Source organism: Zeugodacus cucurbitae, chromosome 3 (assembly GCF_028554725.1).
Source record: "Zeugodacus cucurbitae isolate PBARC_wt_2022May chromosome 3, idZeuCucr1.2, whole genome shotgun sequence".
NCBI lineage: Eukaryota > Metazoa > Arthropoda > Insecta > Diptera > Tephritidae > Zeugodacus > Zeugodacus cucurbitae.
In genome coordinates, this window is record NC_071668.1 from 59,056,232 (window position 1) to 59,077,114 (window position 20,883).

Below are 20,883 nucleotides of genomic sequence, written 5' to 3' on the forward strand. Positions count from 1 at the left end.
TATTTTATAAAAAACAAAAAAAAATTATTTTTATTTAAAATTTTAAAAATAATTTTATTTTTTTTTTTTTAATATAAAACATTTACAATTGCAAATCGCCAGCGTATAAGTAGCACACATACTGAATTTTCGCTTAATAAATGCATTTCGTAAACGCATATGCAAATAGCAACACGCATTCACTTTCAAGCAGACGCAGACGCGTGACGTGCCAATGACGTATGTACATTGCGGTGCGCTAAACGTGCCTACAGCATGCTATTACTATGCGCATTATTGGTAGTTTTATGCGCATAACTGACACAACAGTCTAACTAACGAACAGCTGATGGCTGACTTATGACGGATGTGTAAGTGACACTTCCGCCAAGCCAAGATTATTTAATATATTTTTTATATAAAAAATAATAGCTTCCTTTGCTATAATTATTATATATATATTTTAATACATTTACAACTTTTTGTTAAACCATTTAAAATTGCTTTCGACACGCAAAATTGTTTACAAAAAATTTCAAACACATAAAATACGCTATAATTTCAAGTAATTTCCCAGGCGATTTTGTAATTTTTTCGTGTAATTTGTTATTGTTTTCAAATGCTATGTAATATTGTTACGCTTGACGTTGCATTACACGTTACGTTACGGCTACGACACGTGTCATTTGCAACGCTATTTGCGCGAAACACGATAGCACGCTTGAAAAATGCAGTAATTTCTCTACGTTGGCGTTAAATATTTCGTGCGAGTTGGCTGGAGTTAATGATATACAATTTGATACGCACATATTAATAAACATTTAACACACGTGCCGGCATTCAGCTTCCTTTTGAGTACACACATTTTATGCGCTCAACATCCTCTTTGGTCGATTTCATGGTTTTTTCGTATCATTTCTTCTTTTATATTGTTTTCTTACATTTTTTTATTTTCTTATGAATTTTTATTTTCTTATGTCTTTATTTTATTTTTTCTTTTCTTATATCTTTTTATTTTCTTGTTTTTTTTTCTTTTCTGCCACTTTTTTTCGTACGCTTGTTATTTACATACAACAAACTGGCCCGCCAGTCTTGCCATAATTTTCATTTATCGACCACACAAGCTCAATATCTTTTATATGCTCAATAAAACTTGAGCTGTTATTATTATTTTCTTTTTTTTTCATTAATTAATTCGCATCACGTTGCAATTCATTAATAAAATTTTACGTTTTCTACGTTGTGTGGCTGACGTGCAGTCGCCAAGAACTTGCTGGTCTGAGGCGTTAAACTCGCTACTTCAAGCGCACTTTAAATAGTTTATGCCAATAATTATTGATTATTGATTGTTATAAACTTCATAATAACAAGTTGTTTGGCAAAGAATTTTATTAAGAGATCCGCCTGCGCTTGAGCTAGTTATGTTAATCGACGTCTGCTGAAGTCCTGTTTCACATTGCAAAACTAGAAATTTAATTTAATTTTTTTTTTTCAATCTTTATTTCTAGTATTTTGATCAGAGTGTAAGCCCGATCACTTGCTTTTATAGTAGTTTGATTTAAGTTAATAAATTTTTGATGTCAAAGATTATTAACTTTCATTATCAATTTTAAATAGGAAATATATATTTTTGAATTAATTTTATCTGAAAATTTTGAGCATAAAAACACAATATTCACTTCAATTGTAACTCAAATGATGCTTCAATCTAACATGTCATCAATCAGCTGTTGCGTTAAATGTCAAAAGCTTAAACGTCAAAAGTGTCATTATGTGACATATTTATATGGAATGACGTAACGTAACTTAAATATTGCATAAACAATACTAAAAATTACTTAATACAAATAAATCATTATTTTGTAATTTTATTTAAAAAACAACAATTATTAAACACTCGTAAAAAACAATTTGTAATAACCTCACTTTTTATACTAAAGAGTTTAACTATTATTATTACTATTCAATATATTTTTCAAACTATTATCCAATTAAAGAAAAAACATTATTCATACACTTTATTGAAGTGCTTTCTCAAATATTTGCGCTTACGAAATCTTAAAAAAATTAAAAAAATATAAAAAAATCGTAAAAAATAAACATTAAAATGCGGTTTGTTTACTCATCACAATCAATAGTAGTAAGCATTAAATGTCTAAAAATAACTTGATATGTAAATACAATTATATAGTATATTTACAATAACAACAAATCATTAAAACGTCAGTAAAGGCAAAATCAGAAAACAATTTCACGAGAATATTGTATAATTTTTCAATCATTTATTATCGTATTTTTATGCAAATTATTTAGACACACCGCCATACATTTGTCTATACATATATGTATTTGTATAAATACACAATAACTTTAAGTTAATATAGCCTCTGTATACGTGATGGCATTTTGTTTTGCAATTATTTTGTATAATTATTATTACAGCTGCTCTGTACACAGCTTTTCAATAACGAAGTTTTGAAAACAAATATAATTTGATGAATATTTGAAATGAGTTATTTCACGCTTTAGATAATATATATCTAATAAACATTTGTTTAACACAAGTTTTGTTTTGTAGCAACATTTCACCTACTCCAGAGCGCACATTCTAAAAATGCTGGCTTGCACGGTGTTCCCCTCATAAATTAGTGACTCAGTCTGTCAGTCAGTCATTGAACGCATATTTTCGGTAGATATGAGAGGTTTTTTTCCGCTTAATACGTCAATTGGTGTTAATTAATGCATGGCGATTATGCTAAAGTTCACACAGTAGCTTGAGATTAATGAATTTTTTTTGGTGGAAAAAAATGGAAGAAAAAAAATTTGAAAAAAAAAATTAAAAAATTTTAAGAAAAAAAAATTACAAATTGTGTACGCTTGACAACTCATTGAACGCGTTTAGCTCATGCCTAAAAATATAACTAATGATATATGGTATATTTCGGCTACTGCTACGACAAGCTTTTTACAGGCGACACTTAAAGAAATTTATTTTTAAAATATAAAAAAAAAATTAATTAAATTTTCTATATACCCAAACCGGCCGGCGGCCATTGTACATGCTTGCCTTTCAATAAATACCCCCCAAAATTGGTAAAACAACGGGTTTTCTAAAACTCTACTTATAAGTCGTCACAGGCGTACAAAAAAAAGCTAAAAAAAGCAGAAGCAACCGATACGACTCACCAAACGGGTTGTCTATTCTCTATAATATAATGTCACTGCTATCACATCGCTGTACATTGCTCCGAAAGAAAGAAAACAAATTAAGGTCGCCATTGACGTCAGTAAGCCTAAAATGTAGACTAAATGTCGAGGCATGGAAAAAACGTTAGCAAAACCACCAGCAAGTTTCGAATTTTGCATTGAAAAGTATCTGCGGTTTATGTGGTTATTTTTTATGTTTGAGGCATAAATCCAATTAACCACAATTTGTAGAGATAAAAGCGACATTTATTTGATTTTTTCTTTAAATAATTTATTAATTTAATTTATTTGACATTTATTTAATTTGATAGTCATTACTCAGAGGCAGTTATATTAAGCCATGACTAAACAGCTGTTTATTACAGTGTCTGTTAGGCTTTACAGTACTGTATAGAGGTTATGTTAGTTTAACAGTGATTAGCTTAAACTGTTTAGTAACCAATAAATTGATGATGAATAGTGGGATTTTCGGTTATTTTAAAGCTGATTTAACGTTTCTAAGCTCCAGAAAGCAAATATATTATAGGATAAAAAAATTTCTTTCATATTTCAAAGTTTTAACATAACAGTCGGCCTTAAAACTATACAGCTTGGCTGTCAAAATCACTTTATCCCACCTTTACAGCACCTCACAAAATTATATTTGAATGAAAAGTGCCGTTGAAAGCTGAACATGCAATGCTATCAGCGTAAATAAATATTTAGGTGTTGCTAATAATTAAAGAGATAAAGTTGAATACAGAACGAGTAAGAGTGGAGCGACTTACTTGCCTCTATACCTTCAGAAAGACACATTTTTGTAATGGAAATTTACACTTTATCCCGACAATTAATGATTTTTTTTCCCTGATTTTCAATTTGTTGTAGCCGCAATTATGTACACATAACATTTGTGCGAGCGTGTTAATTACCCGGCTTATATGCGCTTGCAAAAATCGCTCGGGTGCCGATAAGTAGAGGTTATCATCAACTGCTGTGTAGCAGATATTTGAAAAGGCTTATGCTAATAAATGCTAAGCTAGCTTAACGGTAGCAAAACACAAATTATAAGCGTGTTGTTACTTAATTTTATTGCTTGAGTTTTTTTGCAAATCAGGCAAAATCGGTAGCTGCTGTATAATTAATTAGTTTTCAAATTGAATTTGAATAAAATATGTAGTAGACATGTTTGAACTGATAGGTGACTAAAAAAATGAAATAAAAAAAATTTAAAAAAAATATTAAAAAAATTAAAAAAAATAAAAACAAATATATAAAAAATATAAAAAAAGAATTAAAAAAAATAAAATGAAATAAAAAAATTAAAAAAATAGAAAATAAAATAAAAAAAAATTAAAAAAATAGAAAAAAAAATTTAAAAAAATATTAAAAAATTCAATTCTCATTGCACAGTAAAATAGAAAATAAAATAAAATTAAAAAAAAATAGAAAAAAAAATTTAAAAAAATTCAATTCTCATTGCACAGTATTCATAAAATGTATGCATACACAACAGTTATTAATATTTACGACTAAATTACTAAATTTATGTATTTAAGACTACTTCTGTTGAACTGTAACATAATTTCTGTTTCTCAAAAAATCATAAACAATGCAACTCATTATAGTCATAACAAAAATTCTTGTCTTCCTTCCGACTTTCGAGCAACTTTCAAGCATATGATTGACGTACGCTTAACGCAACAATGATTAATCTAACAGTCTGTGCTGTATTAACAGTTAACCGAGTGCCATGACCTGTCTGTCGTTAAAACGTCGTTCGTGAATCACTCGGTTGATTCGTTGCTTTATTTACATTGAATGAAAATTTCTTTGAAACCCTCAATGAGTGGTCACATCACTTTTTTTGGGTCATTGGGTTACTATTTTCGTAACTAATCAAAATTGCATGACGTTTGTTTCAAGCATTATGCACGAAACACCGGAAATCGTGGCGATAAATAATTCCTAAATTTTTTCACTATTTCTCTTTTATTTTATTTTTTGTTTTATTTGATTTTTTTTTTATTTTGGGTCAGCGTAATCGACGCTGCATTAATCAAATGATTGACGTTATCGCTTGTTGCTCTGAGTTTGATGAATGAAAGCTGTTTGTTGTGCGCATTGAGTGTGAAAGCTTGCTGCTGCATTTTGATGATTTGTTTTTATTTGTTGTATGATTGTTATTTTTTTTTTCAAAATTTGTACTTTTTTCATAAATTTTTTTTATATTTTTTTAATATTTTATTTCTGCGGTTTTCTTCATTCCGCTTGTCACTCTACAAGCATACGATTGCTTCAAGCATTTTTTCAATGAGGCATTAGCACTTAACATTCATGTTTTACTACTCAAGCGGCACTTTAGAACAGCTTCTTCGGCAAGCTTTTTGTAGTTTTGGGTTTTCCCAACGCTTCAAGCACAAGCCACTAAAGCTATAAAAATTTTAGTGCAAAAAAAGCGTAATGATTTGCTAAAATCTAATATTACTCTTCTACTTCTCTCCATCTAACTATTTACCTTTTTGTGCTTGACATGTAGACACTTTAGCGCGTGTAACATATTTTGACATTTTTGCTGGTAATTGTTTTTCGTGGCTAACAAAATGTTGTTGAGTGTGTTGTCTACAACAACAAGAGTTTATTATTTAATATTTTTTGTTGTTGTTTTTTGGTTGAGTATACATAAGTGTGTACATTGTAGCGTGTTTGTTTGGTGTTGTAAACTTTTATCGTTGCTTATCAAGCAGCAAAAAATATGAAAAAATTGATGACTGATAAGCGGCAAAACTGCCATATGCTCAGTGAACGCGAAATTCATTAAATAACTGTTTTGTTTTGTTATGAGATTGGCACAGTTGAATGCGTTAAAGACAGCGTGACGGTTGCGTTAGCTAGATGTGGGTATGTGTTAGGTTTTAAAAGTAAGAGTTAGAAAGTTATGATTTGTAATGATAAATAGGGCGATTTTATAGTTTTGAAAACATAATTTTTTGAAAATATAATTTTTATGAAAAAAAAATTCGATATATAATTTTTTGAAAAAAAAAAATTTTTTTTTTTGAAAATATAAATTTTTTGAAAAAATTTTTTTTGAAAATACATATAATTTTTGGAAAAAAGAATTTCAATATATAATTTTTCAAAAAAAAAAAATTTTGGAAATATAATTTTTTCGAAAAAAAATTATTGTAAAAATAATTTTAATTTTTTTAATTTTCATAATTTTTATTTTTGCAACATATAACTAATTAGCATTTTTCTCTTCTCTCTTGCAGAAAAACGACTTTGAAAATTATATGAACGACTATTTAAGTCAACGTGATATACTACCGCCACATCGCATGTCATTATTGAAATTTCTGGCCATTGTAAGTATTTACGCATACATAGCAAATATTTTTTAAATCAATATTTTTGTTTAACTACAATCAATATTAACACAGTAAATGCAAAAATTTTCCATGCGCTTAAATCACAAGCACATAGTAATGTACGCATGTATGTATGTTATGTATGCAGAGCATACGTCATACAAGATCGCGCCAAAGAAATGAGTTGCGTGCACGAAAAAAAATGTGAATAAACACGACGGCGTGCGAGATATGCGATTAAAACTGTAATTTTATTGGCCGCAGCAAAAAGAAAAAAGTCATATGCACATTGTTGCTACACATACAGAGAGTTGAAAAAAATCTTTTAATTAAAAAAAATAAAAAAATTTAAAGGCAAAAGAAAGTGCTCATAAATTTAGGTTTTAATGTAAAGGCTTGTGAGCGAAAATTATGGCAAACTAAAATATGAAACACTTTAAAACTGTTTAATGTAAACAATAAAGTCGCAGACTTCCTGCTTCACAGCAACAAAGCTGCCTGTAGATCCTACCACACCATGCTTTAGCTTAAGGCGACAAGTAACAAGCAGGGTTACAACACTTTTTTTTATTTTTTGCAATTTCGAAAAAAAATTACAATTTCGAAAAAAAAAATTCAATTTTCTTATATTTAGCACAAATAATCCAAATTGATAAGCAAATGTCAAATGCCTTTCATCAATATGCAAATAGCAAAAGCAATCGTTGTTGCCAACACGTCGCAATTGCATCATTTTTGGTTTCAAAGTAGGGTCCACGCGTATAACCGTGCATAAAAATTGATGTTTTTCATAAAAAAAAATTACTTGATAAGCCCCGTCGAAAGTTGCGAAAAAAAAATCTGCTTTAGCTTGCAAACATTTTAGCAACAATTAATAGCGCTAATTGTTGTTCATTGACATTAAATGGCTGACTATCAGCTGTGCTATATGCACTGTGTTTTGCAAAAAAAAAAAATATTTTAATTCAAAAAAATAAAAAAAAGCCCGAAAACGCTGAAAATTGAAACCAAGTGGGGTTCAATTAAAGGTTATGGAACTTGTGCGCTCGCATCAGGCAGCCAGCGCGTGAAATAATTTTATTTTGAAGTTATTATGTGAGACAGAAATGCAGCAAACCACAGTGAAAGTGTGAAGCTGTGGAGCGTTTTTCTTCGAAATGTATTTATTTTTTTCATTTATTTATTATTTTTTTTATAATTTTTCAATATTTTTTTTATTATATTTCAATATTTTTTTTAAATTATTTTTAAATATTTATTTTTAATTTTCAATATTTTTGTTACTATATTTCAATATTTTTTTAAATTTTTTTCAATATTTTTTTATTATTTTTCAATAGTTTTTTTTTATTATTTTTCAATATTTTTTATAATTTTTCAATATTTTTGTTATTATATTTCAATATTTTTTTATTATATTTCAATATTTTTTTAGAATTATTTTTAAATATTTCTTTTTAATTTTCAATATTTTTGTTATTATATTTCAATATTTTTTTAAATTTTTTTCAATATTTTTTTATTATTTTTCAATAGTTTTTTTTTTATTATTTTTCAATATTTTTTTATAATTTTTCAATATTTTTTTATAATTTATCAATATTTTTTTAAAATTATTTTTAAATATTTTTTTATTGTTTTTCAATAGTTTTTTTTTTATTATATTTCAATATTTTTTTAATTTTTTTCAATAATGTTATATTATTTTTCAATATTTTTTTTGTTATTATTCAAATTTGTTTTTTAATATTTTTCAATATTTTATTTTATTATTTTTCAATACACGCGCTGTGTGACTTACACTTCCTTGCACAACAAATTTTGGACTTTGCGCTCACCTCTTAACTGCGTCACTTGTGACCTTTAAAACGAATGAAAATTGATTCCCTTCTTGTTGTGCACGCTTTTGTCAACAGTGTGAATAGACTCGACAATCAGCTGTTCGCTGCTGTTAGCTATGTGTTTACATTTCAATTAAGCGCGGGCCAGTAAAATCGGGCGAGGATGTGGGGTGTAATATTGATTTTAAATTAATTTAAAAAATTTATAAAAATGTTGCTCCTCATTTTATACACAAAATAAACAACAATTTGCTAATCAACGCATTTAAGAAATTTACACATAAAAATTCCCGGCGTCTAGCTGTTGTCTAGTCGCCGTACTGGCGGCATGCGTTGACATTGGTTTATTACGCCTCCAAAAAAAGTCTATTAAATTATGATTAAATTAAACAAATGTCAATACAATTTAAGCTAAACATACCTACAAACATACGTGCCTTGCTGCTAATCAGCGAATTACTCGTGATGATCTCTCAAGCTAATTAAATATTGTTGTAAACTCTTCGCGGTAAACAACTAATAATTGTATTTTTTATTTCGTTTTAGAACGCATTGGAATTAAGCGCACCCGCAACGCCTGCGCTGCTGGAACACAATCAAAACAATCAGCATTTTAACGCCAACGTTAAGCCGCCAGGTTGGATGCAATTGTCCGGGCACCCAGAAAGGTAAATATACACAAGAAAATTTATGCCACTTCTGATTTTGCGAAAACGCATACAGTATAATAAACAATTTAAGCCAATTTACAAACTTTACTTACCTCATTCCTTTGTTCTCCTTCCTCCATTGCAGCATTGTCCCCACTACAGCCGGCATTGTGCGCAAACGCGTCGCCAGTCTGACCGACAATGAGGTGCTCGCCTACAAACTACTCACACAAGAGCCACAAACCGCCAAAATCGTGCCACAATTTTACGGCGCACAGGCGGTGAATGGCGATAACTTCATCGAATTACAGGATCTCTTGACTGGTTTCAAGGATCCCTGTGTGATGGATATTAAAATGGGTTGTCGCACTTTTCTCGAATCGGAAGTGACCAATACGACATTACGTCCGGATTTGTATAAGAAAATGGTTGCTGTCGACCCATTGGCGCCCACACCCGAAGAGGAGTCAGCGCAAGCTATCACGAAACTACGTTATATGCTCTTCCGCGAATCGATGTCATCATCGCAGTCGAAAGGTTTTCGCATCGAAGCATTGCGCCTACGCGGACGTCCACCCGTTAAAGATCTCAAGACAGTACGCAATAGCGATCAAATTACACAAACCATTGAACAGTTCCTGGGCGCAAAGCGTTCAGTGACAAAGGAGCTGATCAAACGCTTGAAACATATGCGTATGGTTATGGAGAAATCAGCATTCTTTCAACGGCATGAAGTGGTGGGCTCGAGCATTTTCATTGTTTACGATGATGATAAGGTTGGCGCTTGGCTGATCGACTTTGCCAAGTCGAGACCACTACCAGCGGGCGTAAATGTGAATCATCGCTCCACATGGATACCCGGTAACTGTGAGGAGGGTCTACTCAAAGGCATGGATGAGCTGATCAATGCATTCGAGAATGTTTATGCGAGTCATGGCAGTCGGAAGTGCTTACAGATATAAGGAATTATGAAATGCTAAATGCAGCAGTGCTGCATGCAATTAGCGTATAGCTGAAACTAAATTAGCATTGGTTGGTTAAGAAGCGTTGACGTTTCTTCTTTCATATTAACGGGGGGTGAATAATATGAAAATTTAATTAAATTCCTTATTCGAGAAAACTATCAATTATATACGTTAAGTTTGTGTTTATACTGCCTTAAGACTGAATTTGCATTGCGTGCATTTAAACGTTAAACTTTCACACACATTAACTAAATCATCACAATTATTTTAACGTATATTGTTGTTTAGCGCATTAATATTTACTTTACTTGCTTACGTTTGTATTTTCCATATTGGAAAAAGCCTTTAAAGTAAATACAAAACAAAAATCTCATAATCATGTTCTAAAATCATTGACATACATAAATACATATTAAAAATAGAATTTGTTACTAGATATGTACATATAAACCTTGTAAAAGTATTTCTAAGTTGCTTAGCGCACAAGTTCATCAAAATTTTCAAACATTGTATATACGAAAAATAAATCATGTGAACATTATTTCTAAACTGAAATTGAAACTAAAAAACAGGAATTTTGCTTTAGTACACGAGTATAAGCGAGTAGTATGTATGTCTAAAGCATATGACAGCTGTCACTTTGTAGGCAAGAAAGTTACTTAATACATAAATGTGTAATCCTATTTGTAGTTAAGCTTTAAATTTACGATCTTTTTATATATATTAATAAAAGAGAATGTTAAAAAATGTGTATGAAATAAAAATTGTACTTGAATTTTGAAAAAAAAAAAAATCAAAGTTGTATTTATTATTTGAAAACTGTAATGTTGAAAACATCGGAGGGAATCAAAGAGGAGGGAATCAATGAAATGTTTACTACTAATTCTATAATATTTGAATTTATTTGGCAACAGTATAAGATAAAAGGGTGATTCGTTCGTTGAGGTTCTCTACTTTTTTAAATGAAAAAACGCAGAAAATTTAAATTTAATTGAAAATGTTTATTACCATTCGAAAGAACCTTCTTTGCATTTATTTTTTATACATCCGTTGGAGTCCAATTTTCGATGACATGTTCGACCATTTCGACTGGTAAATGACATGTGTGATATTTTGCTCCAAGGAATGAATCGAAACGGCATTGTAGACATAAACTTTAGACATATCCCCACAGGAAAAAGTCTAACAGTTTGATATAATACGTTCTTGGTGCACAATTGACCGGCCCAAAACGTGAAATTATCTGCTCACCGAAGTGTTCTCTCAATAAATCCATAAATTGATGCGATGTGTGGAAAGTGGCGCCGTCTTTTTTAAACCAAATGTTGCCGAGATCACGAGCTTCAATTTCGGGCATCAAATAGTCGGTTATCGTGGCGCGATAACGGTCGCCATTGATGGTTACGTTCTCACTGGCATCATTTTTGTAGATGGATCGATGATTCCACTGGCCCACAAACCACACCAAACCGTTGTTTCTTCTGAATGAAATGACAGCTCTTGAATCTGGTTGCTTTTCGTCTCAAATGCGACAATTTTGCTTGTTTACATACCTAGAAGGAGGACTGTCGAGCGGCTACATTTTTGGCACAAGGTACATTTTGTACGCTTTCAATTTAAGATCTCGACGTAAAATGCCCAAGTCGTTCCATACATCAGTCCGAGTTGCTGCGATAGGCGCCGAATCGATTCTCCACGGTCTTTCTTGTACACTCTCAGCTACGGCTGCTATATTTTCATTACTGCGTGCTGGACGTGACCTATTCAGTCGAATATTATCCAATAATGAATGGTGCGTCTCAAGATGTGTGATCGGTACGCTCAGTAGGCCGATTATGATGACCATAAGTTGAGCGAAGCGCGCGAATCACATTATTTTCATTTTTAATCGTGTTGCCGAGTTGACAGTCCTCACATGGAGATCATCGATAAAATAAGTAAAACTCGAGCCTTTTAATCTTTATCAGTATTATGACTTAAACTTTATCAGTACAAACATGGTATTTAAGATAGAATTCGGAAATTAAGAAGAGAGTTCCGGAAACATTAGTTCAGAAATACTCCTATGCATATGCAGAGAGTCTATTTTTTAAGTAAATATGTTGCAGAAATTTAAGAATTTGATTGAAAAATGGCACGGTCTTGTTGAAATTAGTAATGGTCAAGTAATTTTTCTGATATTTGCGCTTAGACATTTTGCTTTGTTTTAAATAAACATGGTTTGAACCAATTTTGTTTTTTCAAACAGGCACTCTTTAGCAATGCAGTGATGTTTTATGGATCTCGGGTGGTTTTTTTTAACCCTTAAATATGACAAATTTGCAAATAAAGCCAGTTAGACAGTCTGAAATTATATGCACGGCGAGATAGCACAGGTGACCAACCGAAAATTGGCATGTCTTTAGATTAATAGTTGTCAAAGTCAATCAACTCTTGCACAACGATATATAAAGTCTTTATACAAATTTAGTATGCTATCCCAACCTGTTGTTTATTAAATTAAACGCGCATTTTTCGGTTCTAAACCCCGTGGCTTATTGCATAAAAGTGATTCGATTTTTTTAATCGTATTTATTTCGACTAAACTCATAAATTCATATGGTAAGGTCTGAGATTTAGACTTTCTATTCTAAAGTCACGACATGTCGAATTTAATAAGAACTTTACGCGAATATATCATTGGAACAAAAATCATATAGCTAGAATAAAAGTATTTGAAATCAAGGGAATGAAAAATCTCTCGACAAAACGTTCCAGCTAAAATACATTTCAAATTTTTTAATTTTGTTATTTTTTATAACTGTTCATGCCAGATGAACACAACCCTGCATAATGCACAACAGCGCCAACATAACCCGCGAATATACACAACAACAAGAATAACAACCCAAGAAGGAAGAAAAAACACACGGACGGACAAAAAGCGCCAAACCGGATCACCCCAGGAAAACAACAAACCCAATAGAGGATCATCAAATCATCGCGGGATTACCCACCCAACTCGAAGGTTATATTTATAAATATTGTTTATAATTAATCCTAAATTGCGAATGATCTACTAACAAACATACATTTAAACCCACTCATTTGTATAACTAATACACACACACACATTGTATACTCATTATACCCTACTCACCCAAATACACTAAATTCAATTTATATTTAAAACTAATCATCTTATTTTATTTGGCACACCGGCAACTCAACGTCGAGTACCTCGACATTTTGGTCCATTCGAGCCGGATTAGTGCCCGATAAACTAAGAACCCACCCAATTAACTACCATTTGGACACTCAGGATTTGCATTTTCATCGACCCACCAACAAAAATAGCATCGTTGGAATAACCCGCTTGAAATTCCTATCGCAACAACAAACACAGGTGAAACACAACGAACTCATAAATTCAGCATACGTGGAAAATATTGTAAGTAAAGTGACCCAAATATAATTTACAAGTGCGAAACGGAATAGAAGTGTAAAAAAGCAAATATTGCATTTAACGCGAATTAAATACAAAATATTTGCAAATTCGTTTTTACCATATTCCGCTTTGTGCTTTGTATAATACGTACACGCATATACATATTTACTTACATATTTTCCGAGAGCTCTCCTCTCAAAAAACTAAACATACATACACATACCCACACGTATATACATATTTGCATTACCCGCTCTGCTCAGAGCAGATTGCTAGTGCACGCACAATAAACTGCACTGCTGCCAAAATACCCTGTAGGAAAAATTTGCGAAGACCCATTAGGAAATATTTCGTTAATCGGAACTTTAAAATTTTTACGACCCAAACTCAAATATTGTGTACATATAAGACACAAACAAGGAAAAAATATTTAAACAATTAACCCTCTACACACCCAGAGGACAAAGCAAACAAAATAATTTTACCCGCCACATTTCGGAATTCGCCTTTTTTGCTATTTAAATAAAGAGAAATAAAGTTTAAATTTATAAATCGTTTCATTTCTATTTCAATTCTTACGACCCAATTTAATAGAAAAAATGGAAGACTTTAAATTTTGTATTTCCGATTTGTTCGAATACATTGAGGAACATTACGACACCCTACCCGAAGATGAGTCAGTCCATACTCTTGAAATAAAAAGAGTTGAACTCAATGCCATTTACGATAAGGCAAACAAATCGTATGACGCTTTTCGCAGAGCCCCACACAAACCCGAGGATATAGACTTCGCTAAAGTCAAAGAAGAATTTAAAAAAGGACATAAATCATATCTCAAATGTTTGGGATCAATCAATCAAACTATTGATGATCTCAAGACCCCAATACCACTAAAGGAACCCGCTGCAGAAGAAAACTCATCGATGAACACAGAACCCTCAATGCAGCTACCCCCTTGTGACACAGATGTATTTTATGGCGATTTCGAAACATGGCCCTCATTCAGAGACATGTTTACGGCCATATATATACACAATCAAAAAATTAGTAACGTGGAGAGGCTCTTTCATCTTATTCAAAAAACCCGAGGAGAAGCAAGAGACATAGTCAAAAACGCCCCTTTAACAAATGATGGTTTCGTGATGGCCTGGAGGGACCTCGTATTACAATACGAAAATAAACGAGTACAAGTTAACGCGCAATTAAAAATATTGTTCAATTTACCCCACGCAACCCAAGAAAATGCAAGCGCGATCAAACACCTCCAGAGGACCGTCAACAATTGTCTTACGAATCTGCATAATATGTATATAGACACTAGTAGCTGGGACCCCATTTTAATATTCTTATGCGGATTGAAACTACCCAAGACCCTACTTCAGCAGTTTGAAGACACCCTAGAAGACAACTCAGAAATACCATCATGGAAAACTTTCGATACGTTTCTCACCCACAAATACAAATCTATGGAAGCAGTAGAAAATCTGATTGACCCCGCTCCAGTTACCCCATCCAACAGTGGACCCTACAGAAAGGACAGGAAACTTAATGGCTTTCACCCAAACGTCTCTGGAATTTCGACCCTTCATTTTTACTCAACTGAAAACCCTACAAGAGATAGCAGCTTATCAAACACATATCAAAACAATGAAAGTTGTAAATTGTGTAGAACACAACATTCCATTCGAGAATGCCCGAAATTTTTACACATGAATGTGGAGACCCGAATATCCACCGTAAAAAATAATGGATACTGCTTTAATTGCCTCGCACTATCGCACAGTTTCAAGGAATGCAAGAGCAAATATTCTTGCAGAATATGCAGAGGAAAACACCACACCCTTCTGCATAGAGAGATCACACCCGGATCACATTCTCCCCCGCAAGGACCAAGAGCCTCAAACCCGGCTCTTGATTCAAACCCAAGCAGCACCTCCCAGACCCGCAATCTCAATACAAATCCGCAAGCCTACACAACCCTATTACAGTCCACTCAAAATAGAACCCAAGACCCACTCAACTCAAATAGGAAGCAGATTTTGTTAGGTACTGCTATAGTGCAAGTGTACAACAAAGGGAAATTATACACAGCCAGAGCACTCATAGACTCCGGGTCAGAAGCCACATTAATTTCTGAAAATTTCCAAAGAAGATTGGACATACCCACTACCCATAGAAATGCGCAAGTGATTGGATTAAACAACACAGTATCCGCAACAGCTAGCAAAACTTGTCAGCTCACCCTTCGATCACCAACAAATAAAGAGTTTACGATAACAACCCACGCGTTCATCTTAAAAACTTTAACCGACAATTTACCCAATTACCCACTCGACTCAACAATTGTCAATGCAAAATTCGGTTTTAGTTTAGCGGACCCATACTTCTACAAACCCAGACCCGTGGACATCATAATTGGTAGTGATTTGTACCCACGAATTGTACTCAGTGGAGTACAAAGGAATGTTTTTGGGACACTACTAGCCCAAGAAACAGAATTCGGCTGGATTCTGTCTGGACCCACTCCCGAAATACCCATCTCACCCACGGTAATGTCATTCTTTAATAAAATGACCCCACACAATTACCCAAAAACAAAGCGGAGCCGTTATTCTAGCAAATTTAGTGGATGCGACCCTACCCTAATTAAACAACACCCAGTATCGCACTCAACTTTGGACGGACTCTACAATTGCAAGCCCTCATGCTTACGCACAACCATTGTGCCCCAACGAGAATACCACAAAGAGAAGTTATATAAAAACAACACGACCCTTACGAAGCTAAATATTATAACGCGAAGAAAGTACTTCAAGGAGGAATATAACGCTTTGACCCTAAGAACGGACACACCCAGGAAAAGTTCTATCGTGATCGCACAAAACACCGCACTCGGTTGGACTCTAACCGGTGCTTGTGCGATTTAGACCCCAAGATTTCTGATTAACCCGTATCAAGACCCTTAACTAATAAGTTTTATTCGCAGACCCTTCAAGGCGGCCGGGATGTTCATGCCAGATGAACACAACCCTGCATAATGCACAACAGCGCCAACATAACCCGCGAATATACACAACAACAAGAATAACAACCCAAGAAGGAAGAAAAAACACACGGACGGACAAAAAGCGCCAAACCGGATCACCCCAGGAAAACAACAAACCCAATAGAGGATCATCAAATCATCGCGGGATTACCCACCCAACTCGAAGGTTATATTTATAAATATTGTTTATAATTAATCCTAAATTGCGAATGATCTACTAACAAACATACATTTAAACCCACTCATTTGTATAACTAATACACACACACACATTGTATACTCATTATACCCTACTCACCCAAATACACTAAATTCAATTTATATTTAAAACTAATCATCTTATTTTATTTGGCACACCGGCAACTCAACGTCGAGTACCTCGACAATAACTACAGTTGAACTTCCATAACTCAAACTTCATTAACTCGAAGTTCTTCATAAAACGAACATTAAAAAAAAATTATGTAACGCATTCCTTTTCAATTTTAAACTCCTGTTTAAACATGAATATTAATCGTGTTTACCAAAAGAAGTTGTTGTGACTTTCTTCTAAAATATGTGATACTTCCAGCGACTCATGCTCCTCGCTTTGAGCAAATTCGCAACAGTTTCTTCCAAAGGAGATAGTGGTATCTGTTTATTAACACCTCCTCTTGTTGCTCTAGCTTCGGACTTGGTGTGTACCATTCTTTTTTATCGTTCTGAATTTTAAGAGCTTCCAAATCTTAAATATAGTCTAAGATATAAAAATGCCATTTTATTAACTTTATCCCAACCAACTCCGACGCGAAATGGAAAAATCTCTCCAAAAAATCGAAATTTAAAAGTTGTATCCCTTTTCTAAACTTCTTCGCATATGCAGGATATTTTTCCATTGCAGAAATTAAAATTTCAAATTGTTTCCGTTTTGGAATTTTCATCTTCACTCCAAATATTCCTTCAAACAACCGCGTCGTTTCTATGTCGCTGTTTTTTATAGCAAATACAAAGAACGACTGTTTCTATGTCATTTCTCTACTCGTTTCTAATTAGGAAATCTCAATTTATTTTCGATAACACTAACAGGAATGCCAAATAGGCGTACTTATTTCGTTTTAAAACGATAACGACAACGGGAATAAGGGCAATAAGGGCTGGCATTACAAGCTAAATTGTATATCAAATTTGAAAAATCCATAAACCGGAAGTAATGAAGAAGATGGACGGATATCACTTTAAAGCGTCATTAAAAATTGGACCACATATATAAGGTCCACACGTTTATAAAGCCAGTACATAATTGAGAATAAAAAATCAAAAATTATGAGTATCATTAGACGTAATTATTATGTCTAAATATCAGATAAATAAAAAAAATATAGATGTCTTATAAATACAAATCTATTCCTAGAAATAATTAAAATTTTTTTTCTAAAAGATAAAAATAATGATATGTGACAATGGTAATTACATATACATTTTAACATCAGACTTTCGATTATCATGATATCAAAGATATATGCAAATAGTTGCTAATTAAATGCCTAATCTCAAATAAACTTTATGTTTCATTGTGCTTGATTTTCGTTAAAAGTAAATAGACGAATAATTGGTAGAATAATTGTAAACAAATTTAAGAAAAAATATAGCAAGTTTTGTCAATAAAATTGTTAGTGTGTTGACCCTTCTTTAGAAATAGCCAACCTAAAATTGACTGGACAGACCGGCTACTAAAGCAAATGTCAATGTATAGGTAATTTAATAGCTTTACTAAACGATAAATTGCGTATTATTGATACTTACACTTACCCCAATTAGTTGGTGATGAATTTCAGTCAAATTTGCTCATTTTCAGCACATATCCTTTTGTAGAAAGCCACATATACATATACAAAAATATCCATTAAACACCCACCGAATGATATATGAATGCATGTATATATATGTATAAGAAAACATGCAGCGATTGCTTGTCACACTTAAGAAACACTTTTCTCACACTACATATCTACAGCTCATGATTTTGACACATCATTTAACAAAAATGACAGCAACAATTGTTTCATTAATGTACCATTTGAGCTAAAACACAACTTTTTATCACTAAACGTTTTTAACATTCTGGCTTGCAACTTTCGACACAGCAACTGGTGGGCAATAGTCTTCAGTTCACTTTATTTTCACACTTGCCGGCAAGCACATTGAAAGTTGAACAACACAAAAGACACGCCTATCAAATCAAAAACACATTTTTAATAACATTTTTCAATTAAACCGTAAACGAAGGTGAAAATTGATAAGATTTGAAGAACAACGCACTTTGACAAATTACATTTAAACGCGGGAATAAATTCCACACAATGCTTCACAAATGTCATCCACAACAGCGAAAGGAAGTGCGTGTTACCAGATAAGGGAAATCAATTGCTATGCTGTTGTGGCTATTTATAGACATTATTTGTAGGCTATTGTGAGTGTGTATATATTTCATTTTTTCGATTTGTTTTGAAAGAAAATATTTCAAATAAATTTTATTGTGTTCGTGGAAAAAATGTCAAATTAATTTCTAATTTCACACTGTCAGCAGTCTGGCAGCGCCACATATGCATTTTCAACTGGATTTCTGCTCCAATCAGATTGTTGTGTTGCTGCCGGCAATTGTATTTTTTGTTGTACGTCATCCCCATCAATGTGCGAGGATACAGTGGTACGTTGAAGTGTTGTAAAAGATATTAATTTAAATGAAATATGAAAACATTTTGTATTTCCTCATTTTTGTTATGTGAATGAAAAAAAATATGCCATAATAGTCTATAATTGTCACTGTCCTCAATGGCGAAAAGTGGGTTGACAATTGTTTTCGGTCGATACTCCGACAATGCACAGCTGTGCAATCGGTGCATATGCAACAGCAGCAACAACAATCAAAACAAATGCACAAGTGGGTGGACGGCAATGAGTTGTTGTTGTTACCTGTGACGTCAGCCGGCGACGAAACAGAGGAAGTGGAATGCAAGCGAAAGTTTCAAATTGAGGTTTGTGTCTTTGATGACTGCAGTACGGATGGCACACAAGCAATGTTGAGAGTTTGGCAACGCAAATGTCGTAGACAACGGATACGGATGTTTATAGTGCGAAATGAAAGTGGAAAACCGAAAGGAGGTGAGTGCGGATTTGTAAATTTAAAATTGTTTTTTTTTTTAATTTAAATTTTTTTTTTAATTTAAATTTTTTTTAATTTAATTTTTTTTTTAATTTAAATTTTTTTAATTTAAATTTTTTTTAATTTAAATTTTTTTTTAATTTAAATTTTTTTAATGTAAATATTTTTTAATTTAAATTTTTTTAATTTAAATATTTTTTAATTTAATTTTTTTTTAATTTTATAATTTTGAAAGTGTAAAATTTAATTATTTGTGTTTTATATACACCACCAGTGGGTTATGGTCGTAATCGTGCTATAGAAGTGGCGCACGGTGCTTACTTGTGTTTTCAAGATATTGACGATGAAATGCTGCCAACGCGCATACAACAGCAATATTTGTTGGCGCGCGCTAATAAAGATGCCGTGCGTATAGTTTTATATTAAATTTTAATATATTTTTTTTTTTCATTTAAATATTAAAACTTTCAAGCTCATTGGTTGCAAGTTCGTGCGCACACCACCGAATTCCACCTGCCGCTTCACACGTTGGGCAAATGAACTGGATGCTACAAAATTGACGCTACAGATATACACGGCGAATGGTCCAACAGTGATTATGCCCACTTGGCTGTGCCATCGCCAAGTCTACCAACACATACCGGGTGGTTTTAGCGAACACGGTTATGGCACACCCGAAGATCTCATCTTCTTCTATGCGCATCTCGATCGCGGTGGACGTGTGTTGCGCGTAGATGAATGCTTGCTACTCTATCGTTATCATGCGGCGGCGACTACATTCTCTATTGTGGCCGAAACGATTTGGCAATTGCGTATGCAACATTTGCTTACGCATGTTTTGTGTTGTGAACCCTGGCGCAGTGGTTTCACCATATGGAATGCGGGTAAAAGGGGACGTAAGTTTTTTCGCGATTTACCACAAGCGTACAAATGCAAAGTGCGTGCCTTCTGTGACGTGGATGAAAGTAAGTTATGTATGTGTGTTTAAAACAATAGTGAAAAATATTTTTTTTTGTTTTAGAGAAAATAAACAAATCTTACAATCATTACGATGAAAAGGCGCATCGTTTCACGTATTTGGTGCCCATTGTGCATTTTACGCGTGCGCGTCCACCACTGCTTATTTGCATGAAATTAGATCTCACCAATGGTGCTTTTGAGGCGAATTTAAATAGTTTAAATTTGTGCGAAGGACATGATTACGTGCTATTTACGTAAATCGTTGTGGTGTGTGCAAACACAAAGTGCATTATTTTTGATGTTGAAACGTAACTTC

General features: G+C 32.9%; 2 protein-coding genes across 4 annotated transcripts in view; both read left to right on the forward strand.

The window, feature by feature from the left end:
* The window catches only part of LOC105216159 (inositol-trisphosphate 3-kinase homolog), a 20,717-nt gene extending 10,112 nt beyond the window's left edge, over positions 1-10,605 (forward strand). The window contains exons 2-4 of the mRNA XM_011190512.3: positions 6,441-6,533; positions 8,924-9,045; positions 9,173-10,605. Of these exons, the coding sequence (XP_011188814.2) occupies positions 6,441-6,533; positions 8,924-9,045; positions 9,173-9,989 (1,032 nt within the window). The 3' untranslated portion in view covers positions 9,990-10,605. The remainder of the gene's footprint in view (positions 1-6,440; positions 6,534-8,923; positions 9,046-9,172) is intronic.
* A 7,968-nt stretch (positions 10,606-18,573) lies between these two features.
* LOC105216160 (UDP-GlcNAc:betaGal beta-1,3-N-acetylglucosaminyltransferase-like protein 1) lies at positions 18,574-20,875 on the forward strand. Of its 3 annotated transcripts, none has more exons than XM_029042836.2 (6): positions 18,574-18,914; positions 19,029-19,151; positions 19,255-19,606; positions 19,882-20,012; positions 20,080-20,572; positions 20,629-20,875. In XM_029042836.2, the coding sequence occupies exons 2-6, from the start codon at positions 19,134-19,136 to the stop codon at positions 20,823-20,825; spliced, it is 1,191 nt and encodes a 396-aa protein (XP_028898669.2). In that variant the 5' UTR covers positions 18,574-18,914; positions 19,029-19,133; the 3' UTR covers positions 20,826-20,875. The 3 variants fall into 3 exon arrangements, with proteins under 3 accessions (XP_028898669.2, XP_011188815.2, XP_028898667.2); XM_011190513.3 differs by having other exon boundaries at positions 19,032-19,151; XM_029042834.2 differs by lacking the exon at positions 18,574-18,914 and having other exon boundaries at positions 18,964-19,151.
* Positions 20,876-20,883: the final 8 nt, after the last annotated feature.